This window comes from Periplaneta americana, chromosome 16, assembly GCF_040183065.1.
Source record: "Periplaneta americana isolate PAMFEO1 chromosome 16, P.americana_PAMFEO1_priV1, whole genome shotgun sequence".
Lineage (NCBI taxonomy): Eukaryota > Metazoa > Arthropoda > Insecta > Blattodea > Blattidae > Periplaneta > Periplaneta americana.
The window spans coordinates 162,949,523-162,977,080 of record NC_091132.1 but is presented as its reverse complement, the minus strand read 5'-3'; the positions used below and the strand labels follow the sequence as shown (position 1 = coordinate 162,977,080).

The 27,558-nt window shown below is 36.6% G+C and overlaps 2 protein-coding genes across 6 annotated transcripts in view; both read left to right on the top strand.

The window, feature by feature from the left end:
* Positions 1 to 5,314: 5,314 nt before the first annotated feature.
* LOC138716527 (putative ankyrin repeat protein RF_0381) lies at positions 5,315 to 7,391 on the top strand. The gene has a single exon (XM_069849677.1). It carries the CDS (start codon positions 5,323 to 5,325, stop codon positions 6,451 to 6,453), a length of 1,131 nt encoding a protein of 376 aa, XP_069705778.1. The 5' UTR covers positions 5,315 to 5,322; the 3' UTR covers positions 6,454 to 7,391.
* A 5,358-nt stretch (positions 7,392 to 12,749) lies between these two features.
* LOC138691703 (zinc finger protein 723-like) overlaps positions 12,750 to 27,558 on the top strand; it is an 88,086-nt gene continuing 73,277 nt past the window's right edge. For 3 of the 5 annotated variants that reach the window (XM_069813972.1, XM_069813971.1, XM_069813970.1), the window contains exons 1-4: positions 12,841 to 13,024; positions 17,812 to 17,912; positions 22,563 to 22,694; positions 26,409 to 26,491. In XM_069813972.1, the coding sequence (XP_069670073.1) occupies positions 17,817 to 17,912; positions 22,563 to 22,694; positions 26,409 to 26,491 (311 nt within the window). In that variant the 5' untranslated portion in view covers positions 12,841 to 13,024; positions 17,812 to 17,816. Of the gene's footprint in view, positions 13,025 to 17,811; positions 17,913 to 22,562; positions 22,695 to 26,408; positions 26,492 to 27,558 lie in introns of all 5 variants that reach the window. The other 2 variants (XM_069813969.1, XM_069813968.1) reach the window with 2 other exon arrangements.

Here is a 27,558-nt window from a genome sequence, read left to right as displayed (position 1 = left end):
GCATGCAACAAGGATGGTGAGAGTCTAATATTCGCTGCTATGAGAGGACATAATATAGATGTTGTGAGGCTCCTAATTGATAATGGCGCTGATGTTAATGCATGCAACAAGGATGGTGACAGTCTAATATTCGCTGCTATGAGAGGACATTATATAGATGTTGTGAGACTTCTAATTGATAAAGGCGCTGATGTCAATGCATGCAACAAGGATGGTGACAGTCTAATATTCGCTGCTGCAGAAGCAGGTGCTTTGGATGTTGTGAGACTCCTAATTGATAAAGGCGCTGATCTTAATGCATGCAACAAGGATGGTGACAGTCTAATATTCGCTGCTGCAGAAGCAGGTGCTTTGGATGTTGTGAGACTCCTAATTGATAAAGGCGCTGATCTCAATGCATGTAACAAGGATTGTGACAGTCTAATATTCGCTGCTGCAGAAGCAGGTGCTTTGGATGTTGTGAGACTCCTAATTGATAAAGGCGCTGATCTCAATGCATGTAACAAGGATGGTGACAGTCTAATATTCGCTGCTGCAGAAGCAGGTGCTTTGGATGTTGTGAGACTCCTAATTGATAAAGGCGCTGATCTCAATGCATGTAACAAGGATGGTGACAGTCTAATATTCGCTCCTATGAGAGTACATAATATAGATGTTGTGAGACTCCTAATTGATAAAGGCGCTGATCTTAATGCATGCAACAGGGATGGTGACAGTCTAATATTCGCTGCTATGAGAGTACATAATATAGATGTTGTGAGACTCCTAATTGATAAAGGCGCTGATGTTAATGCATGCAACAAGGATGGTGACAGTCTAATTTTCGCTGCTATGACAAGACGTAATATGGATGTTGTGAGACTCCTAATTGATAAAGGCGCTGATGTTAATGCATGCAATAAGGATGGTGACAGTTTAATATTCGCTGCTATGAGAGGACATAATATGGATGTTGTGAGACTCCTAATTGATAAAGGCGCTGATGTTAATGCATGCAACAAGGATGGTGACAGTCTAATTTTCGCTGCTATGACAAGACGTAATATGGATGTTGTGAGACTCCTAATTGATAAAGGCGCTGATGTTAATGCATGCAATAAGGATGGTGACAGTCTAATATTCGCTGCTGCAGAAGCAGGTGCTTTGGATGTTGTAAGACTCCTAATTGATAAAGGCGCTGATCTTAATGCATGCAACAAGGATGGTGACTGTCTAATATTCGCTGCTATGAGAGTACATAATATAGATGTTGTGAGACTCCTAATTGATAAAGGCGCTGATGTTAATGCATGCAACAAGGATGGTGACAGTCTAATTTTCGCTGCTATGACAAGACGTAATATGGATGTTGTGAGACTCCTAATTGATAAAGGCGCTGATGTTAATGCATGCAATAAGGATGGTGACAGTTTAATATTCGCTGCTATGAGAGGACATAATATCGATGTTGTGAGACTCCTAATTGATAAAGGCGCTGATGTTAATGCATGCAACAAGGATGGTGACAGTCTAATATTCGCTGCTATGAGCGTACTTAATATGGATGTTGTGAGACTCCAAATTGATAAAGGCGCTGTTGTTAATGCATGCAACAAGGATGGTAACAGTCTAATATTCGCTGCTATGAGAAGACATAATATAGATGTTGTGAGACTCCTAATTGATAAAGGCGCTGATGTTAATGCATGCAACAAGGATGGTGACAGTCTAATTTTCGCTGCTATGACAAGACGTAATATGGATGTTGTGAGACTCCTAATTGATAAAGGCGCTGATGTTAATGCATGCAATAAGGATGGTGACAGTCTAATATTCGCTGCTGCAGAAGCAGGTGCTTTGGATGTTGTAAGACTCCTAATTGATAAAGGCGCTGATGTTAATGCATGTAACAAGGATGGTGACAGTCTAATATTCGCTGCTGCAGAAGCAGGTGCTTTGGATGTTGTGAGACTCCTAATTGGTAAAGGCGCTGATCTTAATGCATGCAACAAGAATGGTGACAGTCTAATATTCGCTGCTATGAGAGTACATAATATAGATGTTGTGAGACTCCTAATTGATAAAGGCGCTGATGTTAATGCATGCAACAAGGATGGTGACAGTCTAATATTCGCTGCTATGAGAGGACATTATATAGATGTTGTGAGACTCCTAATTGATAAAGGCGCTGATGTCAATGCATGCAACAAGGATGGTGAGAGTCTAATATTCGCTGCTATGAGAGGACATAATATAGATGTTGTGAGACTCCTAATTGATAATGGCGCTGATGTTAATGCATGCAACAAGGATGGTGACAGTCTAATATTCGCTGCTATGAGAGGACATTATATAGATGTTGTGAGACTTCTAATTGATAAAGGCGCTGATGTCAATGCATGCAACAAGGATGGTGACAGTCTAATATTCGCTGCTGCAGAAGCAGGTGCTTTGGATGTTGTGAGACTCCTAATTGATAAAGGCGCTGATCTTAATGCATGCAACAAGGATGGTGACAGTCTAATATTCGCTGCTGCAGAAGCAGGTGCTTTGGATGTTGTGAGACTCCTAATTGATAAAGGCGCTGATCTCAATGCATGTAACAAGGATGGTGACAGTCTAATATTCGCTGCTGCAGAAGCAGGTGCTTTGGATGTTGTGAGACTCCTAATTGATAAAGGCGCTGACCTTAATGCATGCAACAAGGATGGTGACAGTCTAATATTCGCTGCTGCAGAAGCAGGTGCTTTGGATGTTGTGAGACTCCTAATTGATAAAGGCGCTGATCTCAATGCATGTAACAAGGATGGTGACAGTCTAATATTCGCTGCTATGAGAGTACATAATATAGATGTTGTAAGACTCCTAATTGATAAACGCGCTGATCTTAATGCATGCAACAAGGATGGTGACAGTCTAATATTCGCTGCTGCAGAAGCAGGTGCTTTGGATGTTGTGAGACTCCTAATTGATAAAGGCGCTGATCTCAATGCATGTAACAAGGATGGTGACAGTCTAATATTCGCTGCTGCAGAAGCAGGTGCTTTGGATGTTGTGAGACTCCTAATTGATAAAGGCGCTGATCTTAATTCATGCAACAAGGATAGTGACAGTCTAATATTCGCTGCTATGAGAAGACGTAATATGGATGTTGTGAGACTCCTAGTTGATAAAGGCGCTTATATTCATGTACATAACAAGTATGGTGAGAGTCCAATATTCGCTGCTGCGCAACGAGGTAATTTGGATGTTGTGAGACTCCTAATTGGTAAAGGCGCTGATGTTAATGTACGTACAAAGTATGGTGAGAATCCAATATTCGCTGCTGCGGAACGAGGTAATTTGGATGTTGTGAGACTCCTATTGGATAAAGGCGCTGATCTTAATGTACGTAATGAGGATGGTGACAGTCCATTATTCGCTGCTGCGCAACAAGGTAATTTGGATGTTGTGAGTCTCCTAATGGATAAAGGCGCTGATATTAATGTACATAACAAGTATGGCGAGAGTCCAATATTCGCTGCTGCGCAACGAGGTAATTTGGATGTTGTGAGACTCCTAATTGATAAACACGCTGATATTAATGTACATAACAAATATGGTGAGAGTCCAATATTCGCTGCTGCGCAACGAGGTAATTTGGATGTTGTGAGACTCCTAATGGATAAAGGCGGTGATGTTAATGTACGTACAAAGTATGGTGAGAATCCAACATTCGCTGCTGCGCAACTAGGTAATTTCGATGTTGTGAGACTCCTATTGGATAAAGGCGCTGATGTTAATGTACGTAATGAGGATGGTGACTGTCCATTATTCGCTGCTGCGCAACAAGGTAATTTGGATGTTGTGAGACTCCTAATGGATAAAGGCGCTGATATTAATGTACATAACAAGTATGGTGAGAGTCCAATTTTTGCTGCTGCGCAACGAGGTAATTTGGATGTTCTTAGACTCCTAATTGGTAAAGGCGCTGATGTTATTGCATTTAACAAGTTCGGTGACAGTCTAATATTAGCTGCTGTTAGAGGAGGTAATATGGATGTTGTGAGATTGCTAATGGATACAGGCGCTGATGTTAATGCATGTAACAAGGATGGAGAGAGTCCAATATTCGCTGCTGCGCAACAATCTAATTTGGATGTTGTCAGACTCCTAATGGATAAAGGCGCTGATGTTAATGCATGTAACAAGGATGGAGAGAGTCCAATATTCGCTGCTGCGCAACAATCTAATTTGGATGTTGTGAGACTCCTAATGGATAATGGCGCTAATGTTAATGTACGTAACAAGGATGGAGAGAGTCCAATATTCGCTGCTGCGCAATAAGGTAATTTGGATGTTGTGAGACTCCTAATGGATAAAGGCGCTGATGTTAATGCATGTAACAAGGATGGAGAGAGTCCAATATTCGCTGCTGCGCAACAAGGTAATTTGGATGTTGCCAGACTCCTAATGGATAACGGCGCAGACGTTAATGCATGTAACAAGGATGGAGAGAGTCCAATATTCGCTGCTGCGCAACAAGGTAATTTGGATGTTGTCAGACTCCTAATGGATAAAGGCGCTGATGTTAATGCTTGTAACAAGGATGGAGAGAGTCCAATATTCGCTGCTGCGCAACAAGGTAATTTGGATGTTGTCAGACTCCTAATGGATATAGGCGCTGATGTTAATGCATGTAACAAGGATGGAGAGAGTCCAATATTCGCTGCTGTGAAACAAGGTAATTTGGATGTTGTCAGACTCCTAATGGATAAAGGCGCTGATGTTAATGCATGTAACAAGGATGGAGAGAGTCCAATATTCGCTGCTGCGCAACAAGGTAATTTGGATGTTGTCAGACTCCTAATGGATAAAGGCGCTGATGTTAATGCATGTAACAAGGATGGAGAGAGTCCAATATTCGCTGCTGCGCAACAAGGTAATTTGGATGTTGTCAGACTCCTAATGGATAAAGGCGCTGATGTTAATGCATGTAACAAGGATGGAGAGAGTCCAATATTCGCTGCTGCGCAACAAGGTAATTTGGATGTTGTCAGACTCCTAATGGATAAAGGCGCTGCTGTTAATGCATGTAACAAGGATGGAGAGAGTCCAATATTCGCTGCTGCGCAACAAGGTAATTTGGATGTTGTCAGACTCCTAATGGATAAAGGCGCTGATGTTAATGCATGTAACAAGGATGGAGAGAGTCCAATATTCGCTGCTGCGCAACAAGGTAATTTGGATGTTGTGAGACTCCTATTGGATAAAGGCGCTGATATTAATGTACGTAATGAGGATGGTGACAGTCCAATATTCGCTGCTTCGCAACTAGATAATTTTGGTGTTCTGTGACTCCTAATGGATAAAGGCGCTGATGTTAATGTACGTAATGAGGATGGTGACAGTCCAATATTCGCTGCTTCGCAACTAGATAATTTTGGCGTTGTGAGACTCGTAATGGATAAAGGCGCTGATGATAATGTACGTAATGAGGATGGTGACAGTCCAATATTCGCTGCTGCGCAACGAGGTAATTTCGATGTTGTGAGACTCCTAATGGATAAAGGCGCTGATGTTAATGTATGTAACAAGGATGGTGACAGTCCAATATTCGCTGCTGTGCAACGAGGTAATTTCGATGTTGTGAGACTCCTAATGTATAAAGGCGCTGATGTTAATGTATGTAACAAGGATGGTGACAGTCCAATATTCGCTGCTGCGCAACGAGGTAATTTCGATGTTCTGAGACTCCTACTGGATAAAGGCGCTGATGTTAATGCATGTAACAAGGATAGTGACAGTCCAATATTCGCTGCTGTGCAACAAGGTAAATTGGATGTTGTGAGACTCCTAATTGATAAAGGCGCTGATGTTAATACATATAACAAGGATGGAGAGAGTCCAATATTCGCTGCTGCGCAACGAGGTAATTTGAATGTTGTGAGACTCCTAATGGATAAAGGCGCTGATGTTAATGTACGTAATGAGGATGGTGACAGTCTAATATTTGCTACTGCGCAACAAGGTAATATTGATGTTGTGAGATTGCTAATGGATAAAGGCGCTGATGTTAATGTACGTGATGATGATGGTGACACTCCAATATTTGCTGGTGCAGAAGTAGGTAATTTGGATGTTGTGAGACTCCTAATGGATAAAGGCGCTGATGTTAATACATATAACAAGGATGGAGAGAGTCCAATATTCGCTGCTGCGCAACAAGGTAATTTGGATGTTGTGAGTTTCCTAATGGATAAAGGCGCTGACGTTAATGGATGTAACAATTCAGGTGAAAGTCTAATATTCGCTGCAGTGAGAGGAGGTAATTTGGATATCGTGAGAATCTTACTTGATGAAGGCGCTGATGTTAATGCTTGTAACGAGTCTGGTGAAAGTCCAATACTCGTAGCTGCTGAAGAAGGTAATATAGATGTAATGATGGTCCTGATGGATGAAGGAGCTAATGTTAATGAATGTAACGTGTTTTGAAAGCCTAATATTTGCTCCTGTGAGAGGAGGTTATGTGGGTATTGTGAGACTCCTAATGCATAAAGGCTCTCACTTAATGCATGTAACAGAATGGTTATAGTAATTTTCAATTGCAGTAAGAAAAGGTAATCTATGTACTTTGTTCCTCTTAAATAAAGGGAAGTGTTAATGTTAAAATATGTAACATTTAAGATGATTTTTTTACTGTTTGTAGCATTGGACATAGATATAGAAAAATATAACGTATAGTACGTTCGGAATAATTCCAGAAGAGAGCAGCAGTTCGGAAACTTTCTGTTCCAAAATGACATTCGGAGTTCCTGATGGACAGTCCCCCATGGGAACCAGAGTACTTTAAGTAGAGGCCCCTATACCTTCCATCCTTTTTTGTCGGAACACTCCAGATTCTTCCTGAGAGACCATAGCAGTTCCAGCCAAAGTGTTGTCCCTGCATTTAACTTGTTCACAGTTGTATATGTTGAGGAGAGTATGGAATTTTTACCTCCAATGCAGTTGCTGGATTTGTTTCAATAATTACACAATTACTCTGAATAATCAACTTCATTCATACTCTTTGCTATTTATATTGCAACTGGAATCTGTACCATTTCCAATTGTGAGATTATTGTGTTTGTTATAGTCCGAAGTCATTGTTAAGTTATATACTCAATGAGGAAATATTATAAAACTATAATATTTTAATTATTCTATCTGCTTTACTTCCCCTTTAATGTCACTAACATATTACTTGGGGAAAAAGGAATGAAATTCATTGGATCACACAAATGCAGGGCTGCTGTTGAGGCATCAAAAGACAACTGACAGAGAACCAGTGTGATGGACGGAAATGTACGATATTGTATTTTGTTATATATTTTGTGTAACATAATATTGGAAATGTGCCCAACTAACCAGTTTGTTAGAAATAAAATGTTGAAACTTTGATCAAAATTAATATTACATAGTATTAATATCCTTTATTTAACAGAAGAAATAGTCATGTTTTGTAGTTTGATCTTATAAATTATTCCGCATAATATTTGACTAGAACAGCTGTCATATTTCGATTTGTATTGTGGTCTGCAATTTTTGAAACAACTAATTGTGGAACAACATAACATTTTGGTGCTCGTTACCTTTCATCAGATGCTCTGGTCGAGGTGGGTTCCTCCAAGTTGATGACCGTGCAGTGCATACTGAAAGACTATTTATTTTACGCTACAAAATATACACTTCCAACCCTAAACACACTTCGTATTCATAGTGACATATAGTCTCAATTTTAGCCATTCCTGGTTAAGAAATGGAGTGCATAGTCTCTGGTGCTGGTGCACATTTCCTTGTTTACAAGAAGAGGAGTTAACAACGTTGTATAGAAAGTAAATTGTGATAGTGATATAATTATTTGTGGCATTGGAAAGTAGTTCTTTGGGAGTTGTGAGGTTCTATATAAAGAGAGACATTGCTAATTTGAGAATGCTGATTATGCAGTATTGTTGGTAGTTTTAAATGTTAATAGAAGTATTACGAAATTCTTAACACAAAGAGGCGCTAATGTTAATACAACTAATAATGGTGAGAGAACAATGTAAGTTGTGGTCAAATATGACATAGGCCTACTTTATGTTGTGACATTTTCAGAAAGTTAGGGATAGTACAGAGTGAGTGAAAACTGATTTCGCCACAATTCTCGGAAAAAAAGTCAAGATGTGAGTGAAGGAAGTGAATTTTCAGGGACATGTTACCACCCATAGTTTCATACGCCAACAGTAAATTTTGCACTAGTTCTTCATAGTTCTCATTTTTACAGTTACCCTGAAAATGTAATAGAACCTCCTTGAATGCAATCCAAATGCCTCTCTCTTTTCCTTCCAACAGAGATTCGAAGTGATTGTCCTTTAATATTTCTCCTTTTTGGGCCCATTGAAAACTCCCTCTTTTATGTTTGCGTCACTAATAGCAGGAAATTTTTCCTGGATATGTTTAAATGGTTCGGTTTCATGATTCATCCCTTTAACAAAATTATTCATTAACCCTAACTTAATGTGTAAATGGAGTAAAATTACTTTACTTTGAGGTACAAGGGGTTGATGTATAATACTTTTCTTCCTTGGCTGTAGTGATTGTCGTGTTGGCCTTACTTTTATTTTATAATGCTTATCTTGAGCGCGACTGTTCCATTCGCACTGAAAGCAGCAAAATTTTGTGTACCCTAATTACATTCCAAGAAACAACCTTTAAATCCACAATATAAACCATTCGTACTTTGAATATTATCACTTAAGCACACTTTAAAGAAATGCACGTCTTACACAGAATAATAACACCACAGAAATCTCCTGGTAAACTGAAGCAATTTGATATGGTGAACCTGTTTCTCCCCTTCCAAATGGAACCGAAAAGGGCAACAAAACAATTTCCACTTCTAGAAATTGTTTTGACAGGATGGTGTATTGCAAAATATAAACTACAGTAATGTTATTGAAGCTCACAGTGAAAGAAATACACATCAAATAAAATCAAGTAAACTCAAGTGAATTCATGCCGTGAACCTGTTTCAACCCCTCCAAATAGACTCGTAAAAGGGCAATAGAATAATTTCAGTTTCTACAAGTGCTTCTAATATGGTGGCCTACTTATAATATTATTGTTATCACATAATTGCTCGTCACATTTGTAAAACAAAATAGTTACACTCGGAATACAGTAATTTTAAAAATAAAATGCATAGAAAATTAATTATATTGTGCATCTCGAAAACCCGAACTGATGGAACATTTTTCTTGCTATTTTTGAATTCAGGTAGTCGAATTTGTTAGTTTTATATCTGGCGCAAAATGGCTGTTGACCATTGTAATAGACTCTTTAACGTTTAATTATTGTTGTTAATATTTATCGTACTTCTATCGGTGATATTAGTTTTTTTTTATCAAATCTTAATAATTTTTTAACTTGTCCATTTAAGTGGTCAAGTTATAGCATAGTTATTGGAGAAGACGGTAATAGGGATATCCTGAACTAGCACCAACAGATAGCGCACGCGTACTTTGAGGGATGCGCTTTGTGTGTGCATTTGTTTTTTGGTATATAAACATTGAGGATGTACGTAGTGTATTAGTATATTAAATACTCTTAAAAACAACAAAAAATCGCAAATTTTTGTTATGTTCCTATATCTAAAAATCAGGGAAAGCTTTTTGTCTTCAATCGGGTCCCGAAATATTCTGAATATATGCTTTAAACCTTAAAAATATAAGTAATTAAATTGTGCCTCGAAAATGCTAGCTGTTAAATAAAAGTAACTACTTCAAGTAAGAAATCGTTGACTACAGTTTCATTTTGGAAGAGGAAAAAGAAAAATTAATAAAGACATATGCAACCTCGACAGCAAGCTATGTTAGCTTAGATTATATTATACAGTAGTTATAGGAGTCTCCGAAGTTTACGCCTGCAGTAAACTCTCGATAAACTGGGATGTTTATTATCCAAGACGATATGTAGTGAAATCCATTTCGTGAATTATGTTTTTAATATACTGTACCCTAATTATTAAAACCATATTTTAACTGAAAATTTTCAAAATTATCCTACCGGTACATAGTATTCAAAACTGCATGTCTATAACCTACGAAACGCACGACTAATCGTGATACTACTGCGATCATATTATATCATTCTATTCAAAATTGCATTTGATCTTTCTGCAACTACAGAAAAAAATACAAGGAATTCAATCTCGATAGTCCCTTCCGTATATAAAAAACACACTGGTGGCTGCATATCCTGTTTTTAGCATACGGTTCGTAAATACTAATGATTAAAGATGATATTCACCTTCGACATAGTTCCTATTTTTTTATTCGTGCACCTCATTCTCCAAGTTCTCGTTTAGGTTCATGAACATTCAATATACTCGTATCTATATTCTGCATACTGCAGATTTCCCCACCCATCTCTTAAGGGGAATCGCTCAATATTATACAGGTTTACGTTATTATTTATTGTAAATTAAATTCAATAATGAGGTAAGAAAATACTGAATTATATTAAATTATAGTAGGTTATACAAAATAACTCTAAATATAATTTTGACACGCACAGAAAACCACAAGCGGGAAAACGTAATCAACTGTAGCATATGACATAACATAGCCCTACAACATGTTGCGCCGCATGGAACGCTCCTGCCATCTAGCGGTAAAACTTCGCATAAGATATCCCTATTCGGAGTTTGATGTAACAATGAATAAAATATCTGTTGTAGATTTTATTAACTTGTCGGCCTGGGTAGCGCAGTCGTATAGTGCTGGCCTTCTGTGATCGAGGTTGCGGGTCCGATCCCGGCCCAGGTCGATGGCATTCAAGTATGCTTAAATGCAACAGGCTCATATCAGTAGATTTACGGCATGTAAAAGAACTTATACGGGACAAAATCCTGGCACACCAGTGACGCTGACATAACCTCTGCTGTTGCGAGCGTCGTTAAATAAACCATAATTTATTTAAGTTATATATATATATATATATATATATATATATATATATATATATATATATATATATATATATATATATATAAAGAAGTAAAGTGAAACTTTAATATTTAACCGCACCACACAGGCAGGAATAGGCACATATGACTAAAGCGACCTCTAAATTGTAGCAATCCATGCAAATCAGACATCAGTATTGTGTGCAGCAGGACATCGTTGTGGAGGAGGTAGGTTTCAATTTTTGCTTTTATCATCTGGGTTCTGTAGTATAGTATAATATACTTCATAAATGCATTTAGTTTCAAATGTTCCACCAGGTGGAATCGTTATCGATCACTTCTTTTCACATCTAAGTACAAACAAATTTTCAAACAATTTTCAAGGACATCAAGGTCTTCGAATTTGTGCGAAAAAGAGATACTGTGAACCAACAACACAAGGAACAACAACATACGAGGCGCATCCAGAAAGTAAGTTTCCCTATTTAAAAAAAAGAACACACACTTTCAGGAAAACATTTATTGGCAACAGGTACAGCAATGTTTAAGCTATTTTTCAACATAGCCACCATCAGAATTGAGACACTTGTATCGTGGGATCAACTTTTGTATCCCTCTGTCGTAGAACTCTGCTGCCTGTGAATGGAACCAGCTTGTGACAGACGTGTTGAGCTCTTCGTCGTTGCCAAAACTCTCACCGGAGGACAGGAATTTATTGAGAGAGAGAGAGAGGGAGAAAGGGAGAGAACGAGAGAGCGAGAGAGATTGGGGGAGATGGAGAAAGAGAGAGAGAGAGAGAGAGGGGGGGGGGGTGTTCGGCCCATAGACCTGACAGCTGCCGATGAGAGCTGGCAATGCTTTGTGCATTAAAGAACTTTACACCGACCGAACCTCGAGGCGGCGGGAGAAGGAATAAGAGCTTCCATTTCGAACCATTGCTGCCACGCTACTGGCACCAGGCGGGACCTGTCCTGCTGGCATATGATTGAAACGTCATAGATATGTAACGCATGCGCAATTGACACGGTTAATTATGTTTACTTTCAAGGGGAAAAAATCGGGAAACTTACTTTCTGGATGCCCCTCGTATTAGTATAGTCAGGGATATTATGAAGTCCGATATTGTGCCGAAATCCAAGAAGAATAAAAAAAAAATCATTGCAATCCGTGTTTCAACTATTTGAAAATGAAAATGGCGGGACAAGGCACCATAGGACATGTTTTCGAAGTAAGTGCACAGTAAACATTATACTTTAAGGATGAAAAAAAATATGATATAAGATGTAGCTATGTGCAGAGACCCGAAGTATAGTATAGCATACCTGCATTAATTTTGTGCCCTAACTGTAACTTGCAGATTTTTTTTCTGCATTTTTCCTCATTTGAGTGACTTTTTTTTTTAAGTATAGCTTTATACAGAACTTTAATGAAATAAAGAATGACTCAAGAGTTATGAGAGAGTACGGATTTATACGTGTATAAGTAAATACAGGTTTTATTTAGTCTTTAATATAATTAGTCATTCTACTTTCATTATAAGCCTAGATGTTACATCACTATTTTACTTTTACCGCTATTTTGTAACACAGTTTAGTTTTCGAAAGTACCGTATATCAAACATAATTTAAACTTATTTACTACTTTCATTTTATTCTGACTGTATCCGTTTAATTTGGGAAAGGTGACCTGTTCCAATAATTGTGGCTTACACAGCAGCGTATTTCGTCTTAAAATAGAAGGGTAACTTCAGTGGAATGGAAGCAAAACGACTCGGGAATTAAAAAGTGGTAGAATTATATTAAAGTATATATTCCAACCACACATTGCAACTCTGTCTCATTAAATTTAACAAATATTAAAATCCAGAAGGCCGTGTACGCAACAACCGCAGTCTTGTATTATCATCAGAGTCGTGCTAGATTTTACTGCATCCGTTTTTCAATAATAACTCAGTATGTCTAATTGTATTACGCTAATACCAGAATATAACTACGTAATCATTACCAATCAACGTTGAAACCATTGCTGCTCAGTCTACAGGTTCCTACTGTATTCCTATAACAGTTATAGTAACATTAGGTGTGTAAATATTTGTAATGTTCCACGAAAAGTTTAATATTCTTAAAATATCCATATCCTTGCATTACAAGATTTCTGATTCTAGTGTGACTGCAGTTGAATCCAACGTGTTATAATCATTTTATAGATTACCGGTAGCCCTGTGTGAAAACGTTTGAATGTAATTAAATCTTGTGTGAAAACGCATGCATCCAATCAAATCTGTCTTCCAGTTTTGAAACGAGACAGAATATTGGGCATTGTTGAAGTGTGGTTATTAGGTCTAAACATTGAAATTATAAACAAAAAGACATGTAAGCGCTTGTAATAAAGAAGTAAATAGGCTATATACATTTTGATAGGTACAGTCATTTGAGGTAACTTTGTACCACTTCTATCATATTTTTATACATATGGTAGGTTACCTATAGTAGTGTCTTTTGAAATTGATGTTTAAAAGTAAATTCTTTAAGAAAACTACTTATTTTATGGGTTGAGACATAATAAATATCAAGATTCTTATTTTAAATAGGTCAAATTTCACATTTAATGTTGGTACAGAGTTACACGGCTAACTGGGGAAACTTTGTACCACATAAGTGTTTTCCTACTAAATTCATTTCTTTATATTCTCCTTCAAATTCAAGGTAAATTTCACCATACACGTTTATTTCATACGAAGTCACAAAAAAAAAAGTTTATTGGAAAACGTAGAACATTTACTATAGGCCTATATAGCAATAGGCTTACAATGTAGTAGCACTACAAAAGAAAATATAAACACTATTTTTATGTGTTTATTGCCTAGAAAAATATTTGATATAAATTATTTTTAATTCGCTAATCAAATTTTTCACAGTCTTAACATAGTCAGTTCATATGTCCCGTCTTTATTTACCAACTTATGAACTTTCTTTGTTACTTCAAACTGGTCAGGCCACTCATTTGCCTTCCGTTCTTGATGTTACCACTAATTTTGTATTTGGAGATGGGACCATGCAGTTCAGTACATTGACTGTAGGCCTTCCAGACAGTGATCCTTTACTTGAGACCATTATAAAGTCATCATAGCACAGAGAAACAACATTCTCGGTGAAAACATATTTCTGTGTTTATTTGGCAATTTATTCACTAATGTTTGCCTTGGGATGGAATACAAACATGTAGCTTCTCGTTGAGAAACTTTTCCAGTGTTTATATCCTCTAATGATTTTTTGTAGCGTTTCACTGGAATAACTTGCCATTATTGGATATTGTTTTCTGTTTGAAGAATCCTTTTGACATCTTGCAAAGTCAACTTCAGTTACAAGCCGGAGCATGGGTAGGTTTGGCAACGCTGAGTGGAGGCGAAATTAAGGCACGACGTTTGATGATTTAGTGCTTTGATTTCGTTGTCACATGTACATTTTCGACATTAATTGATACAAAACTAAGTGCATATGATCAAGATCCAGTGTAGTGATGTACGTAATTTATTACGGCATCCGAAATGGTATTTTATTTGAGTTTCAGAATACCGCGCAATTAATTGCATACAGTCACTTATAACTTGGAAAAATTAAAAGCATACGTGTTTTTTATTGATGATATAAGGGAAAATAAATAAATACTTAAAGAAATGTTACTTATACCAAAAATAAATAAAATAACAACGTACTTTCGCAATACCCTATTCCAATCAATTAACCATTATGTGATTAGTAATTTGACAATCTTTTGCCGCTTTATGTTGTTTCACCTCTAACGTGAAAGGTCTAGGATGTCATATACATTTTAATTTTATGTGATTATCTGTCGTGCTTTTCTATGAGTATTTCAGATGCCCAGGAAGCCAATTTTAGTTTGAGCTTCGCCAGTCACCATAAAAATATACTGTTATCCTAAATTATTTGTTATAAATTTGTAAAATAGGCCCATAATTTTAAACAGTTTGAGGCCGAATATAAAGATCTATGAAAAATGAAGGAACATACCTTCAACATAATAGACCTACTTACGTAACAAAACACATCATGATCTATTAAGTATGTGCCAATTAGCGTAAACTCAGAGAACTTTAAATCCCGTAAATACGAAGTGAAAAGAAACATGTTTATAACTAATTTATTACGAAAGAAATAATATTAATAAACAAACCTTGAAAACCAACAAAGTAAGTGTAGCCTATGCATCTACAAATTATAGGTAGTTCTGACGTATAGCAGGCGTTCTGAATCTTCAACAAAACTGCGACATATATGGGATTACAAAACAGCTGTTTACAGTGAACTTGAAAATCAACGGTGTAACTTTATTGATATAGCAGGCGAGATCCAACAATTTGGCCAGAATTCAGATATACCACAAACTAAAGTAAGACTATAAAAATGTAGTTTATACATTATTTAATATAAATAATAATAATATTAATAAACAAATCTTGAAAACCAACAAAGTAAGTAGATGCATCTACAAATTATAGGTAGTTCTGACGTATAGCAGGCATTCCGGATCTTCAACAAAACTGCGACATTTATGGGATCACAAAACAGCTGTTTACAATGAACTTGAAAATCAACGGCGTAACTTTACTGATATAGCACGCGAGATCCAACAATTTGGCCAGAATTCAGATATACCACAAACTACAAGTAAGACTATAAAAATGTAGTTTATACAATATTTAATATTTAGAAAAATTGTCAGTCACTTTGTTATTAATAATAACCGTAAAAATTGCTAAAGACTGCAGCCATATTTTCATTTATCGTCTTGTTTTTATCGCCAACACGCACTTAGTTTTACATCAACAATTAATGTTTGGTTCGACCGCGAACATAATTCCATCGACACACACTTACAATGCAACATTCATTTACATTGAAAATCGGCATTTGCATCAACACATCTTATGGATCGTAGGCCTCTGCTTGACAATTAAGTACAGTGTTGCCTATGTATGGCTCCGGCTTGTAACTGAAGAAATCTCTCCATCTTGCCATCTAAAAATGTCAACGCATCATGGAAATCGAAGACGAGTGTCAAAGTTAGAACAGTAGTTAAATAAACAAGGTCAAAGAAATTTCATTAATAAGTCATCTGTGAGGGATTTAGTAAAAGAAAATTAATTCTTCAGTGAAAACTTAAAGCTTGTCTGTAGTAGATCTAGTAGTTACATTTTATATTAATTTCATGTAATAACTGCCTCGTGTTATTTCATAAAGAAATTGATTATATTTATTTATAATTAAATTTAAATGCTTAGACCTACAAACTTTGTAGCAGTACAAAGTAACCCTGAAATCGAACCAAAACAGCACTGTCGGATTAATTTTATAATTTAGAGGACATGGAATTATGTATGTCAACTAGGTTATCATTGTATTTTAAAGGAAAGAGGATAATCATTAACATTTCTTATAATTGTAATGGTAAGCTAAAATTATATACATACAATATAAAGTTGACAATTGTACATAAACCAGCTACTATAAACAGAATGTAATACCACTTGGAGCCTTAGATATTGTTTAGGAACTGGACATAATAGATAGGAAGCAAGGCATAGAGATCTTGGGTTAAGGAGATGGGCCTAAGATCCAAACATATCACACTTAAGAAATGTGAAATGAAATCTTTTATAAAATTGGGAACTAGTAAAAAGTTTCACTGACTGGTACAAAGTGATCCCAATATGTATTATATGAATAACATGAATACATTAACACAGCCATTTAATTTATCCATCAAGATTGGTAAAGTCAGAACTGTATTATAGAAACGTTCATGTGTTTCAAGTACATTGTCTGTACTTGCTTACGTACTCACAAATTGCTTTTAAGGGACCCGCAGGTTCATTGCCGCCCTCACATAAGCCTGCCATTGGTCCCTATCCTGTGTAAGATTAATCCAGTCTCTATCATATCCCACCTCCCTCAAATCAATTTTAATATTATCCTCCCATCTATGTATCGGGCTCCTCAAAGATCTTTTTCCCTTCGGCCTCCCAAGTAACACTCTGTATGCATTTCTGGATTCGCCCATATGTGCTACATGCCCTGCCCATCTCAAACGTTTGGATTTAATGTTCCTAATTATGTCAGGTGAAGAATACAATGCATGCATTTCTGCGTTGTGTAACTTTCTCCGTTTTCCTGTAACTTCATCCCTTTTAGTCCCAAGTATTTTCCTAAGAACCTTATTCTCAAACACCCTTAATCTTTGTTCCTCTCTCAAAGTGAGAGTCTGAGTTTCACAACCATACAGAACAACCGGTAATATAACTGTTTTATAAATTTTAACTTTCAGATTTTATGACAGCAAACTAGATGACAAAAGCTTCTCAACCGAATAATAACACGCATTTCCCATATTTATGCTATGTTTAATTTCCTCCCGAGTGTCATTTATATTTGTTAGTGTTGCTCCAAGATATTTGAGTTTTTCCACCTCTTCGAAAGATAAGTCTCCAAATTTTATATATCCATTTCATACAATATTCAGGACACGAGACATAATCATATACTTCGTCTTTTCTGGGTTTGCTTCCAAACCTATCGCTTTACTTGCTTCAAGTAAAATTTCCGTGTTTTCCCTAATCGTTTGTAATAAATTGTCTGTACATAAAATAAATGTTGTTGAATTTTCGTCAAAATAACACATTACTAAATATTCTCATATTACTATGTAACATCATTATCACTTACCGAAATCTTTATAAATTAAGTTAATTTTATGATAGCAAATTGAAATAAGTTTTTCAGCACAACTCATTTTGTGTTAATTATTGCCAATTATGCAACCTTTTATTTATTTATTTTTTTTTTCAGTTGTGATGGATGTGATCAAGATGGAACCTGACGCTGATCCATTGGGCTTAGAACCGCAAGATGATACATACGAAATAGGGGATAATAACAGTTTATCAGAGGTAAACTGAAGAGACTCACTATGTATTTCGTTTATATGTTTGTTTGACAGTGCAAGAAAAATATACATTTTACACTTTATATTCATCAGACTAAATTAGAGTGCCACAACTTATTAGTGTGGTATAAGACGTCATGATTTGGACTGGCGATATGAAATGCGTGGATTGAAGTCTCCACATAGAAATAATTTTTTTCATATGAGGTCTAACTGAATCACTTAGTGCAGAAACATCTCATGTTCAATTATTGTAATTTTCAGGAGGAAAAATATGAATTAATCTGAATCCAGAGTCAGAAATGGGACTCCATTTTAATCTACGTATAGTGGATAGAAACCACATGATTTCTGTAAAGTGGGAGGCATCCTGTTATTTTGAGGTCCAAGATATAATGTATTGAATATGTTGGACATGAGGAGTTTCTGCTGTAAAAACACACAATTTAGTAAGAAAGCACATTGTATGCAAAAACCATTACAAAATTATTCAGTTCTGTTCAATATAACTTAAATTATGTTTCTTGGGACACATAAGTGGGTTTGGAATACAAATGTACATAAAAGTATTGAATTTCTGGAAAGTGAGGAAGGTAAGGCTCAAATTTTTTCAAATGGGCCTTCCTTTTGTCACTTCAGAAGGGAAAGCTGATTTTTATGGAAAATCTGGAATTAGATTTTTCGTAAGTCTGAAGGTATGTTCCTGCAGCCCATCAATGAAATTTCGAGCTTTGACCACACCAGGGATTTGTTTGCAATCGGAAAACTCCATAAACCCTGAAATTGAACAATTCTATTTAATCTCTCTAACGACTTTTCTTCCTTGTGACTCCACAGTTAGTACATTTTTCATATAATGTGCTGGCCATCAAGATTTGAAAGCGCGAATTTCTTCTTTATGGACCATGTGTATACTGTGGAACCACTTTTAGTGGTCGAAGAGATAATTAATTCTCTGTAATCCAGTGTTAAATACACTCTGTCTTTTTTCTTACAGTTCTTTTCACAATACTGAAATCCCTATCACAAGGCTGATAACTGTCTCCTGTGATGGGAAAATATTGATGGATTGAGTCGAAAGCCTGCAGTGAAAGTCCAGCAATAATGGGGGAAGAGAGACTTTACAACTTGGTTGCAAAATCTGTCACATTCATATGTATCTCAGGCAATATTATAGATTCTTATGGCCACTATGCCTTAAGTTATGTCATGAGTAAGGGGCGTGTCTCTTCTCATTCATCGCTTAACGATATCATTAAAAGAGCATTAACATCCTCAGGGGTTCCATCCATCTTAGAACCTCCTGGGATCAGCCGTTCAGACGGCAAGAGACCCGATGGTCTGACTCTAGTCCGCTGGCATGTAGGCAAATACTTAATTTGGGATTCCACATGTGTGGATATACTCGCCCCTTCTCATCTGTCTTCAGCCTCTAAGACACAGGATCTGCAGCAGAAAGTGCCGCTCTCAGTAAACACCATAAATATAAACATCTTGCAGATAATTATATTTTTATCTCTTTTGCGGTTGAATCATTTGGATCATGGTGTAGTGAAACCAAAGCTCTTATCTCCACCATAGACAGAAGTTTAATGCAGCTTTCTGGGGACCTCAAAGCGGTCAATATCTATGTCTGTGCATTGGTATCGCCATTCAGCGTGGTAATGCAACAAGTATTCTTGCATCCTTCCCTGAGTCCTCTCATTTAAATGAAATTTTCTTGCTTTAATTAATCAATTCATATCAATACACCATATTGTATTTTATTATACTTTGATTCTGTGTACAGAAAATTTATGTATATGATATCAGGTGTTAATTCTGTACGTATTTCTTATTTGTATTTGTATATGTTAAACGTAAGAATTAGACATGTTTTTTATTATATTCTATAAAGCAAATGTAAGAATATTATGGAACGAATAAATCTATCTATCTGTTTGTCTGTCTTCGTCTGGTCTGGTCTCTCCTGTCTGTCTCTCTATCTGTCTGTCTGTCTCTCTCTATCTGTCTGTCTGTCTGTCTCTCTCTCTATCTCTGTCTGTCTATGAGCAATGACTTATTGGAGCCACTTACGAGATTCCAATTGGGTTTCGAACTCCATACTTCACATACATACTATTACTGTATTGCAGATATTTGTAGTACACAAGATAGTATTGAAGTTCACTTTCTAATCGTGGTTGTTTTGATGGCGTAATAGCTTAGAGTATTCAATTTCAAATACATCACATTATTATAAGGTTTTTAAAACCCAAAATATTGCATGTTGTATCACGCATGAGTTTTGATGAAGGATCGGTGGAGCGAAGAAAAATTCTCTCTGGCACTGGGATTCGAATCTGGGTTTTCAGCTCTACGTACTGATACTCTATTCACTAAGCGATACCAGATTCCAATTCTGGTGCCAGATTGAATCCTCTGAGTTTAAGCTCCACCTCTTAGTTTTCGCTTTAGTTGCCAACCCTCATGCACTGTGTCGCAGATGTGTGACAGTGGCACAATGTCCAACACACAAATGTGCAGAGGTGCACTCATTACGATAGACTAAGTGGCTGTGATCCGACGGAATGAGCGCCGTCTTAAATCACTAAGTGATTATATACGGATATCATATAATAATAATAATAATAATAATAATAATAATAATAATAATAATAATAATAATAATAATAATAATGATGATGATGATGATGATGATTTATTTTAGCTGGCAGAGTTAAGGCCGTAAGGCCTTCTCTTCCACTCAACCAGCAAAAAGTGTATATACATATGCATGAACTTACAAAGAATTCAACAATTTGATTTAGATGAGAGTTACATGTATACAAGAGTTATTTACGAATTAAACAACAAAATACTATGAACTATTAATTAAACACTGAAATAAACTGTGTAGCAGAATTAAACTAAAATACATAGAATGTTAATATATTTCAAATAATATTAGATAATAGAAAGAGATTATTATGAGACAATTAAAATACAGCACAATCAGGATGATGTCTAAAGAAAAAAGTAACAGTGTAGTCAGTGATATTTTAAATCAGTATGATTGGAGTGAAATGCTAATAAGGTTATCTTTTAAGCTGTTCTTAAAGGTGTTTGTTGTCTTGCAGCCCCTAATACTTTGTGACAAGGAATTCCATTGACGCGAGGTGGATATTGTAAAAGATGATGAATAACAAGATGTTCTATGAAGAGGTATACTTAGCGCGCCACAGATAAGTGATCTGGTATTTACGTCGTGGTTAGAGTATAGATAAGAGAAACAAGAAGAAAGGTAATTTGGTGTTGAAGTGTGCAGAATTCGAAAGAGTAAAGACAAAGTGTGTAAAGTTCTACGTTCTTTAAGTCTGAGCCACGAGAGTCTTGCGAAGGACGGTGATATGTGATCATATCGTCGGATATTGCACACGTATCTGACGCACATATTCTGAGCTCGCTGTAACTTGACTGACAGTTCAGAACTTAGGTCACTTAACAAAACGTCACAATAATCGAAGTGCGGCATTACTAGGGTTTGTACTAGGGTAAGTTTTAGTTGCTGGGGCAAGAAGTTTCTCAAGCGACTCAAACAGTGAATGGAGGAACAGATTTTTTTTATCGTTTCTTTAACTTGAAAATTCCAACTTAGATTATTATCAAAAAGGAAGCCAATGATATACCGAAGTACATATGATATTTCCATGCAGGAATTCTGCGTTATTATATAATGAAGGATGCAGCTCTGTACATTAGTGTGTTGAACATTGCACCACTGTCACACATCTGTGACACAGTGCATGAGGGTTGGCCACTAAAGGAAAACTAAGAGGTGGGGCTTAAACTGAGAGGATTCAATGTGGCATCGGAATTGGAATCCGGTGTGGCTTAGTGGATAGAGCGTCAGCATGTAGAGCTTAAAACACGGGTTCGAATCCCAGTGCCGGAGAGAATTTTTCTCCGCTCCACTGACCCTTCATCATATGATAACGCAGAATTCCTGCATGGAAATATATTTACTTTGGTACATCGCTGTAAAAGAGTTTGGATATTTTCAATTCTTGGTTTTTTTATGTGTTTTATAATTGAATCAGGAATTAGCAAAAGGCACTAAGTCCGAAAATGAAAATTTTAAGGAAACAACTAAAAACCTTTTTGTATTGATCTGGTTGTATAACAGTCCAAACATGTTGATACACAATTTAAATGAGTACATTCTATACGACTTGGTTCTTTTTAATGCTGAAATCTAAGAAGAGTGTATGGAGAGCCAGAAACAGGTATAAACTCAATTTGCAAAAAAAATATGGACTTGGTCCCTTTTGCAAATTCCTGATTCAATTCCACTTTGGTATTGTCCTGAGTATCAAATATTCTTCTCGGAAAAACATTTACACAGATTGTGTAAAATATAAATCAACTTCTATTACACATATTATTGTAGTCCCTATGTAAATTATTTTCGAAAGGAACACCTCGCCTATTATCAGATGTTCCCTGTGCCTTTATGATCTAGATCCTATTCTGCTTTCTGTATTCTTCTTTAATTTGTTGTCTGTGTTGAAAGAGTCAATGATTGCCAAGCAGAACCAGATTGGAGGTTGTTACACATGAATTCAACTTTAAAATAGCTAAATAATTTTATCCAAGATGACTTTGTTTTTTGTAGGAAGGCAATTTATCGCATCTGGAAGTGACGGGCATGAAGACGGAATGCGTGGACCACAGCTGGGATCTCAAATCAGAGATAAAAGTTGAAGACAGTCCAGTTGGTTTAACTACGGTGAAGCCTGAAGTTGATGTAAGTAGTTCACTATTAATATGCAGATATACCAGTAGTGCTTTTTCTAAGTATGTCGTACCCATTAACATAAGGGACCTCATTCCTCAGAGTCCAAGCTGGGACCAAATGGGTAACTACCAAAAGTTGGTAGTAATTTTGCCGATCAGGTACAAAATACTACATGAGGCTATAATTGCTTCTTGCTTCCTCTGTGGTTTTGCACTTACACTTGCTTATGAGCCATGAAAACGTAAATAATCGTAAGATTATAAAACTGATCCAGGATTGTCATATTATATTATGACATATTTGACTTGCTACGAATTTTACTGCTGACTCATTTTTTTAATTGGCTTTATTTGATGAAATGCGAGAAACATTGTTATGTCATGACCTGAGTACTTTTTTACCCGTGGAATGGAATGGAATTTAAGTGAGGAGGGCACGGATGGCCCAGCACTGTGACCTATTGTGATCTATTGCACTAACCCTCGATATGGAATGAGTTGTATGCCACAGATCCCCTATTCACACCGCCCTAGCACATGACTCCATTAACGACCAGTCCCTGCAGTCGACAGAATCCATATACCATTCCTGCTTCGGCAAATTCCCCCAAGGCCCCCCTGTCAGTCCGAGGCGAAACTCCTCCCCCAAGTATGTCTGCCTCGGTTGCCATTGCAGAAGCCATCCAATGACGCTTAACTACATTCCACGGAGGCCGGTCGAGAGAGTCGGCAGCTTCGGGAGGCCACCTGTAGAGTGATCTGAAAAATCAGAAACGGCATGATGAGGAAAGGGTGATGGGGGAGGAAAGAAAGTGGCGAATTGGAGTGGGGTTCCAATCACCTGATATAGTTACCTGATATTCATCTATAGGAATGAGGGGAAAAACCCCGAAAAAACCTCATCCAGGCAACTCGTCGAACCCGGGACCGCTGGGTTCGGACTTAGACTCGCTAACCCCTCAGCCACAATAGTGGACCTTTTTTTTACTCATACTTAACCTAACACTAACATCTTAACTTTGCCTACACTCTTTCATAACTATTCACTAGTGTTGAAAGTTATACAATTACATTAGAATCTCAAATCTTCGGTCACTTCATTTGAGTTGGGAAAACCGGAACATCCTAGCATCCCAGCCGAATCTGGTGGGGACAAAGGGACATGACTCTGAAAACTGGTACTGTCCCGGCAAAATTGGGACATCTGGTCACCTTACATTAACAGTCTTGAATAGTATTAACTGTTCTCTTTTTTGCAATGTTTTCCAAATTTGGCAGCTTTGATTTTTACAATTTAAATAGAATAATAATTCACAAATATATAATTATGGTGGTAACAGTGAATTATCTCGAATGCATTGAGAAAGTTGTGCATAGGAACAGGATTTTATTTGGACTTTATAGAACTTTTCTTTTGTTGTATACTGGTATAGCTATTAGTATGTTATACTTTGAAACATAGGTTCAAACTGATATAGCATTAGTTTATTCAAAACTCACAAAAGATTTGAAAGTCCTCTAAGTTTGCTAAGAAATGAGTTTATAAGTAAATAATAAAAATAAAAATATAATAATAATAATAATAATAATAATAATAATAATCAGTCGTCTTAATGTATCCAGCTGTTTGCTGACAACATAAAGTCCAATATAGTCCACTGTAGTCTAGTCAGTTTTTGTTTTTCATGAGAAATGAGGGGTATTTTTATCGGTGTTCATTGTAGATGCCTGTTGCTAGTAGCCAGAATTGAGGTGTATTCAATATATACTGCAGGGCTGTGTCTTCTGCAACTGGTACTGATGATTTTAATTTACTTCTTTTGTGGTTTATGGATGGACAGTATAGAAGATTGTGATCCAGATCTTCATCATGATTATTACACCAGAGACAAGTAGGATTATAATAATAATAATAATAATAATAATAATAATAATAATAATAATAATAATAATAATAATAATAATAATAATAGTAATAATAATAATAGTAATAATAATAACAATAATATTAATAGTAATAGTAATAATAATAATGATAATAGTAGTAGTAATAGTAATAATAAGAATAATATAGTCTTGTTTATAAAGGACTTGGTTTTATTCTTTTTTAAACAAATCCGTAAAAATACGCCACATTGTTCAGTACCTCATCTGTTCCCTCGCAACTTGATTCACTCTGCATTCGGCATGTTCTATATTTCATATATATTTATAAATTCTTGTACTTACAGTTCTAAAATCGGCATTAATAACCTTTGTTGCGGAGTCTGAACTGCCATAACATTCTTTACCTGCCATGAAACCAGTTTCTTAATACCTTGGAATCTTCTACAATGGCGATAAATTTCAGATTGCATTCCTTTATCGATTTTAACTTGTGAATCTCCTCAAGCCCTGGGGACATTATATTGTAAATTTATTCCAACTCAACAATGTAACTTTTATTCAAAGCAACAATAATTATCGCTCTCTACAATTTAATTTCACTCCCGTCAACAATGGGATTTGCTCTCCACACAGTAACACAGTATCCGTGTGCACTCCACAGACGACAATGACAATTTACTTGGACTATTACGAACAACAATGAACTGTTAATCTTAACTAATATTCACAAAGCACTATTTACAACACAGAACTGTCAGTTCTCAGTTCACAGCTCGTTTGTCTTGGCTAGTTCTTCTAGCTCAGTCACTCGCGTTCACAGAATCTCGAACCCCAGACATTCAGAGACAGTCCACTGTACTCGAACTCGGGTCCCTCCAACTGCGGTCCACCGCACTCGAACTCAGGCCTTCGGATGCTGACACAGTTGCGGACGCACACTGAAGTCGAACTCCGGTACACAAGACTGGCTGGCTTGCTCTGTTCACTGACTGTAACAACGCTGGCTTACTGACTGGCTGAATAAAAACTGCTGAAGTTCACTCGCGTTTCGTCTTTTATAACTAAACCATAGTTACGAGAAATTTCTACGGGTGTCCAGAGATAGCTGTCTCGAATTAACTGGTATCTCCACTTCGACGGACTTCTGGACGATTCGGGAGGGTCCGTCCCCCCTTCACTCCGCACCTAGCAGTTTGCTTCCATCCTCACTCGGCAAGTAGCAGATGCGCGCAACCTCCCCTCGCCACGTTGCCGTAATACACCCCCTCTGCCCTCTCAGCATGCAGATGCTCCCCGTACCAGCGTTTCGTCTGCCACGCGCCCTGTCGGACACGTGTCGAACCCCGGTGCAGCTGTCACAATATGTTACATATAATTTTATAATAAAATTGAATAAAGCCCATTTGCGTGTGTGGAGCCATAACCGTTATTTTCTGCTATTTATCTGAAAAGAACAAGTCGTATTAAAGAGTCTGCATTTTGGAGGATATGAAACTTTTAATTAAATTTTTTACTGTTTATTTGCATCAAATATTGTAACAAATTCTAATTATGTATTTTGTAGCACAATTATACATCAGATGCTGATATTTTCAAGGTTGCAGCGTGACTCCAATGCGTTTCAATACAAGCAAAGAATCTGAATTTATGGAAGGATTTTTGAAGAATGTAATTCAAAGCAGTTAGGGGGAACCGTTCAATTTTTTGTAAAAGTCATTACAACCTTACTGAAAAGTTAGATTGTCTTAATTAGGTTTCAAACACAGGTTCCTGACATAATAAACCAAAGACCCAGATGATCAGTTAGAGCTCTCTTCATTGTTTACTCATTTTCCAGGATGATTTGTTCGATGTGGACAGAGTTCAGCAGGAACAGAAAGTGGAAGTATCTTCAGAAGAGGATGAAGTGTTGACTGAGAGGTGAGTGTACTGTGCTGGTTCTTTCAGAACTTCATTTAATGAAGACGTAGGGAAAGAATTCTACTATATTTGGTGGTTATTCTTATTAAGACCTGAATATATCACAAACAAACAAATACAACCACACAGGCGTATACAAACTCAAATGTAACACCTGCAACAACTTCTACATAGGACAGACAGGCAGTTCATTTCAAACACGTTACAAGGAACATTCCACAAGCATAAGAAAATTACAAAATACTTGCACATATGCAGAACACATCACAAATGCTAACCACACCTACAGAGACATCAACAAAGACATGGAAATCCTACACATCCAACAAAAAAGCCAGAAACTAAACACACTAGAACAATACGAAATATATAGACACACAAAAACACATCCAAATGAAATTCTCAACACACAACTCAATTTCAGAACACACACACTCTTTGACTCCACATTACACTACACAAACACAACACAAATGGCGCCAAGACCAACAACAATCAGTTCTGGAGATGGCCAACAGGAGGCTCAAATATGTTAATGAGGTAATGTAACATTTAACACAAGAAAGCCAAATAATACGTTTTCCGAAGTTTTTTAGGTCTGTACATACAGGTTGCGTTACCTTTTCGATTCTCTGATCATCTTTCACTGTATTTTTGGGTTGATTTCCATGTCAGGTTTTTATTATATGAAATGCAGGCAAATGTAACTTATATAGCTGTTTTCTATTATGAAAGGGAAAGAAAAGGTTTGAATGATAAATAAAGGAAGAGATTTGGTCAAGAACTGAATAAAACAGAGAACAGCGTGAAGTTATAAGGTCTATTTCTTAAGAACTGCTTTAAATTGTCAGTAAAATTTACTTTTTAATTTTACAAACCTTAATTCTATAGAGTCTAAAGTTCGTGAAAGTTATTCTTTACAATATCAATTAAAATTTTCAAGCATTGGCAAATTGCCTTTTATTTTCACTGTAGCAGTTAGTAGTAATTTGTTTAATTCATTATCTATCTTTAGTAAATTGAACTTTTATAGGTAGAGAATTTATAATGTTTAGCAAATTTTGAGA

What these genes read in the sequence shown, in the direction of transcription:
- LOC138716527 (XM_069849677.1), top strand. Translation starts at nt 5,323, where the DNA reads ATGGATAAAGGCGCTGATGTTAATGTACGTAATGAGGATGGTGACAGT.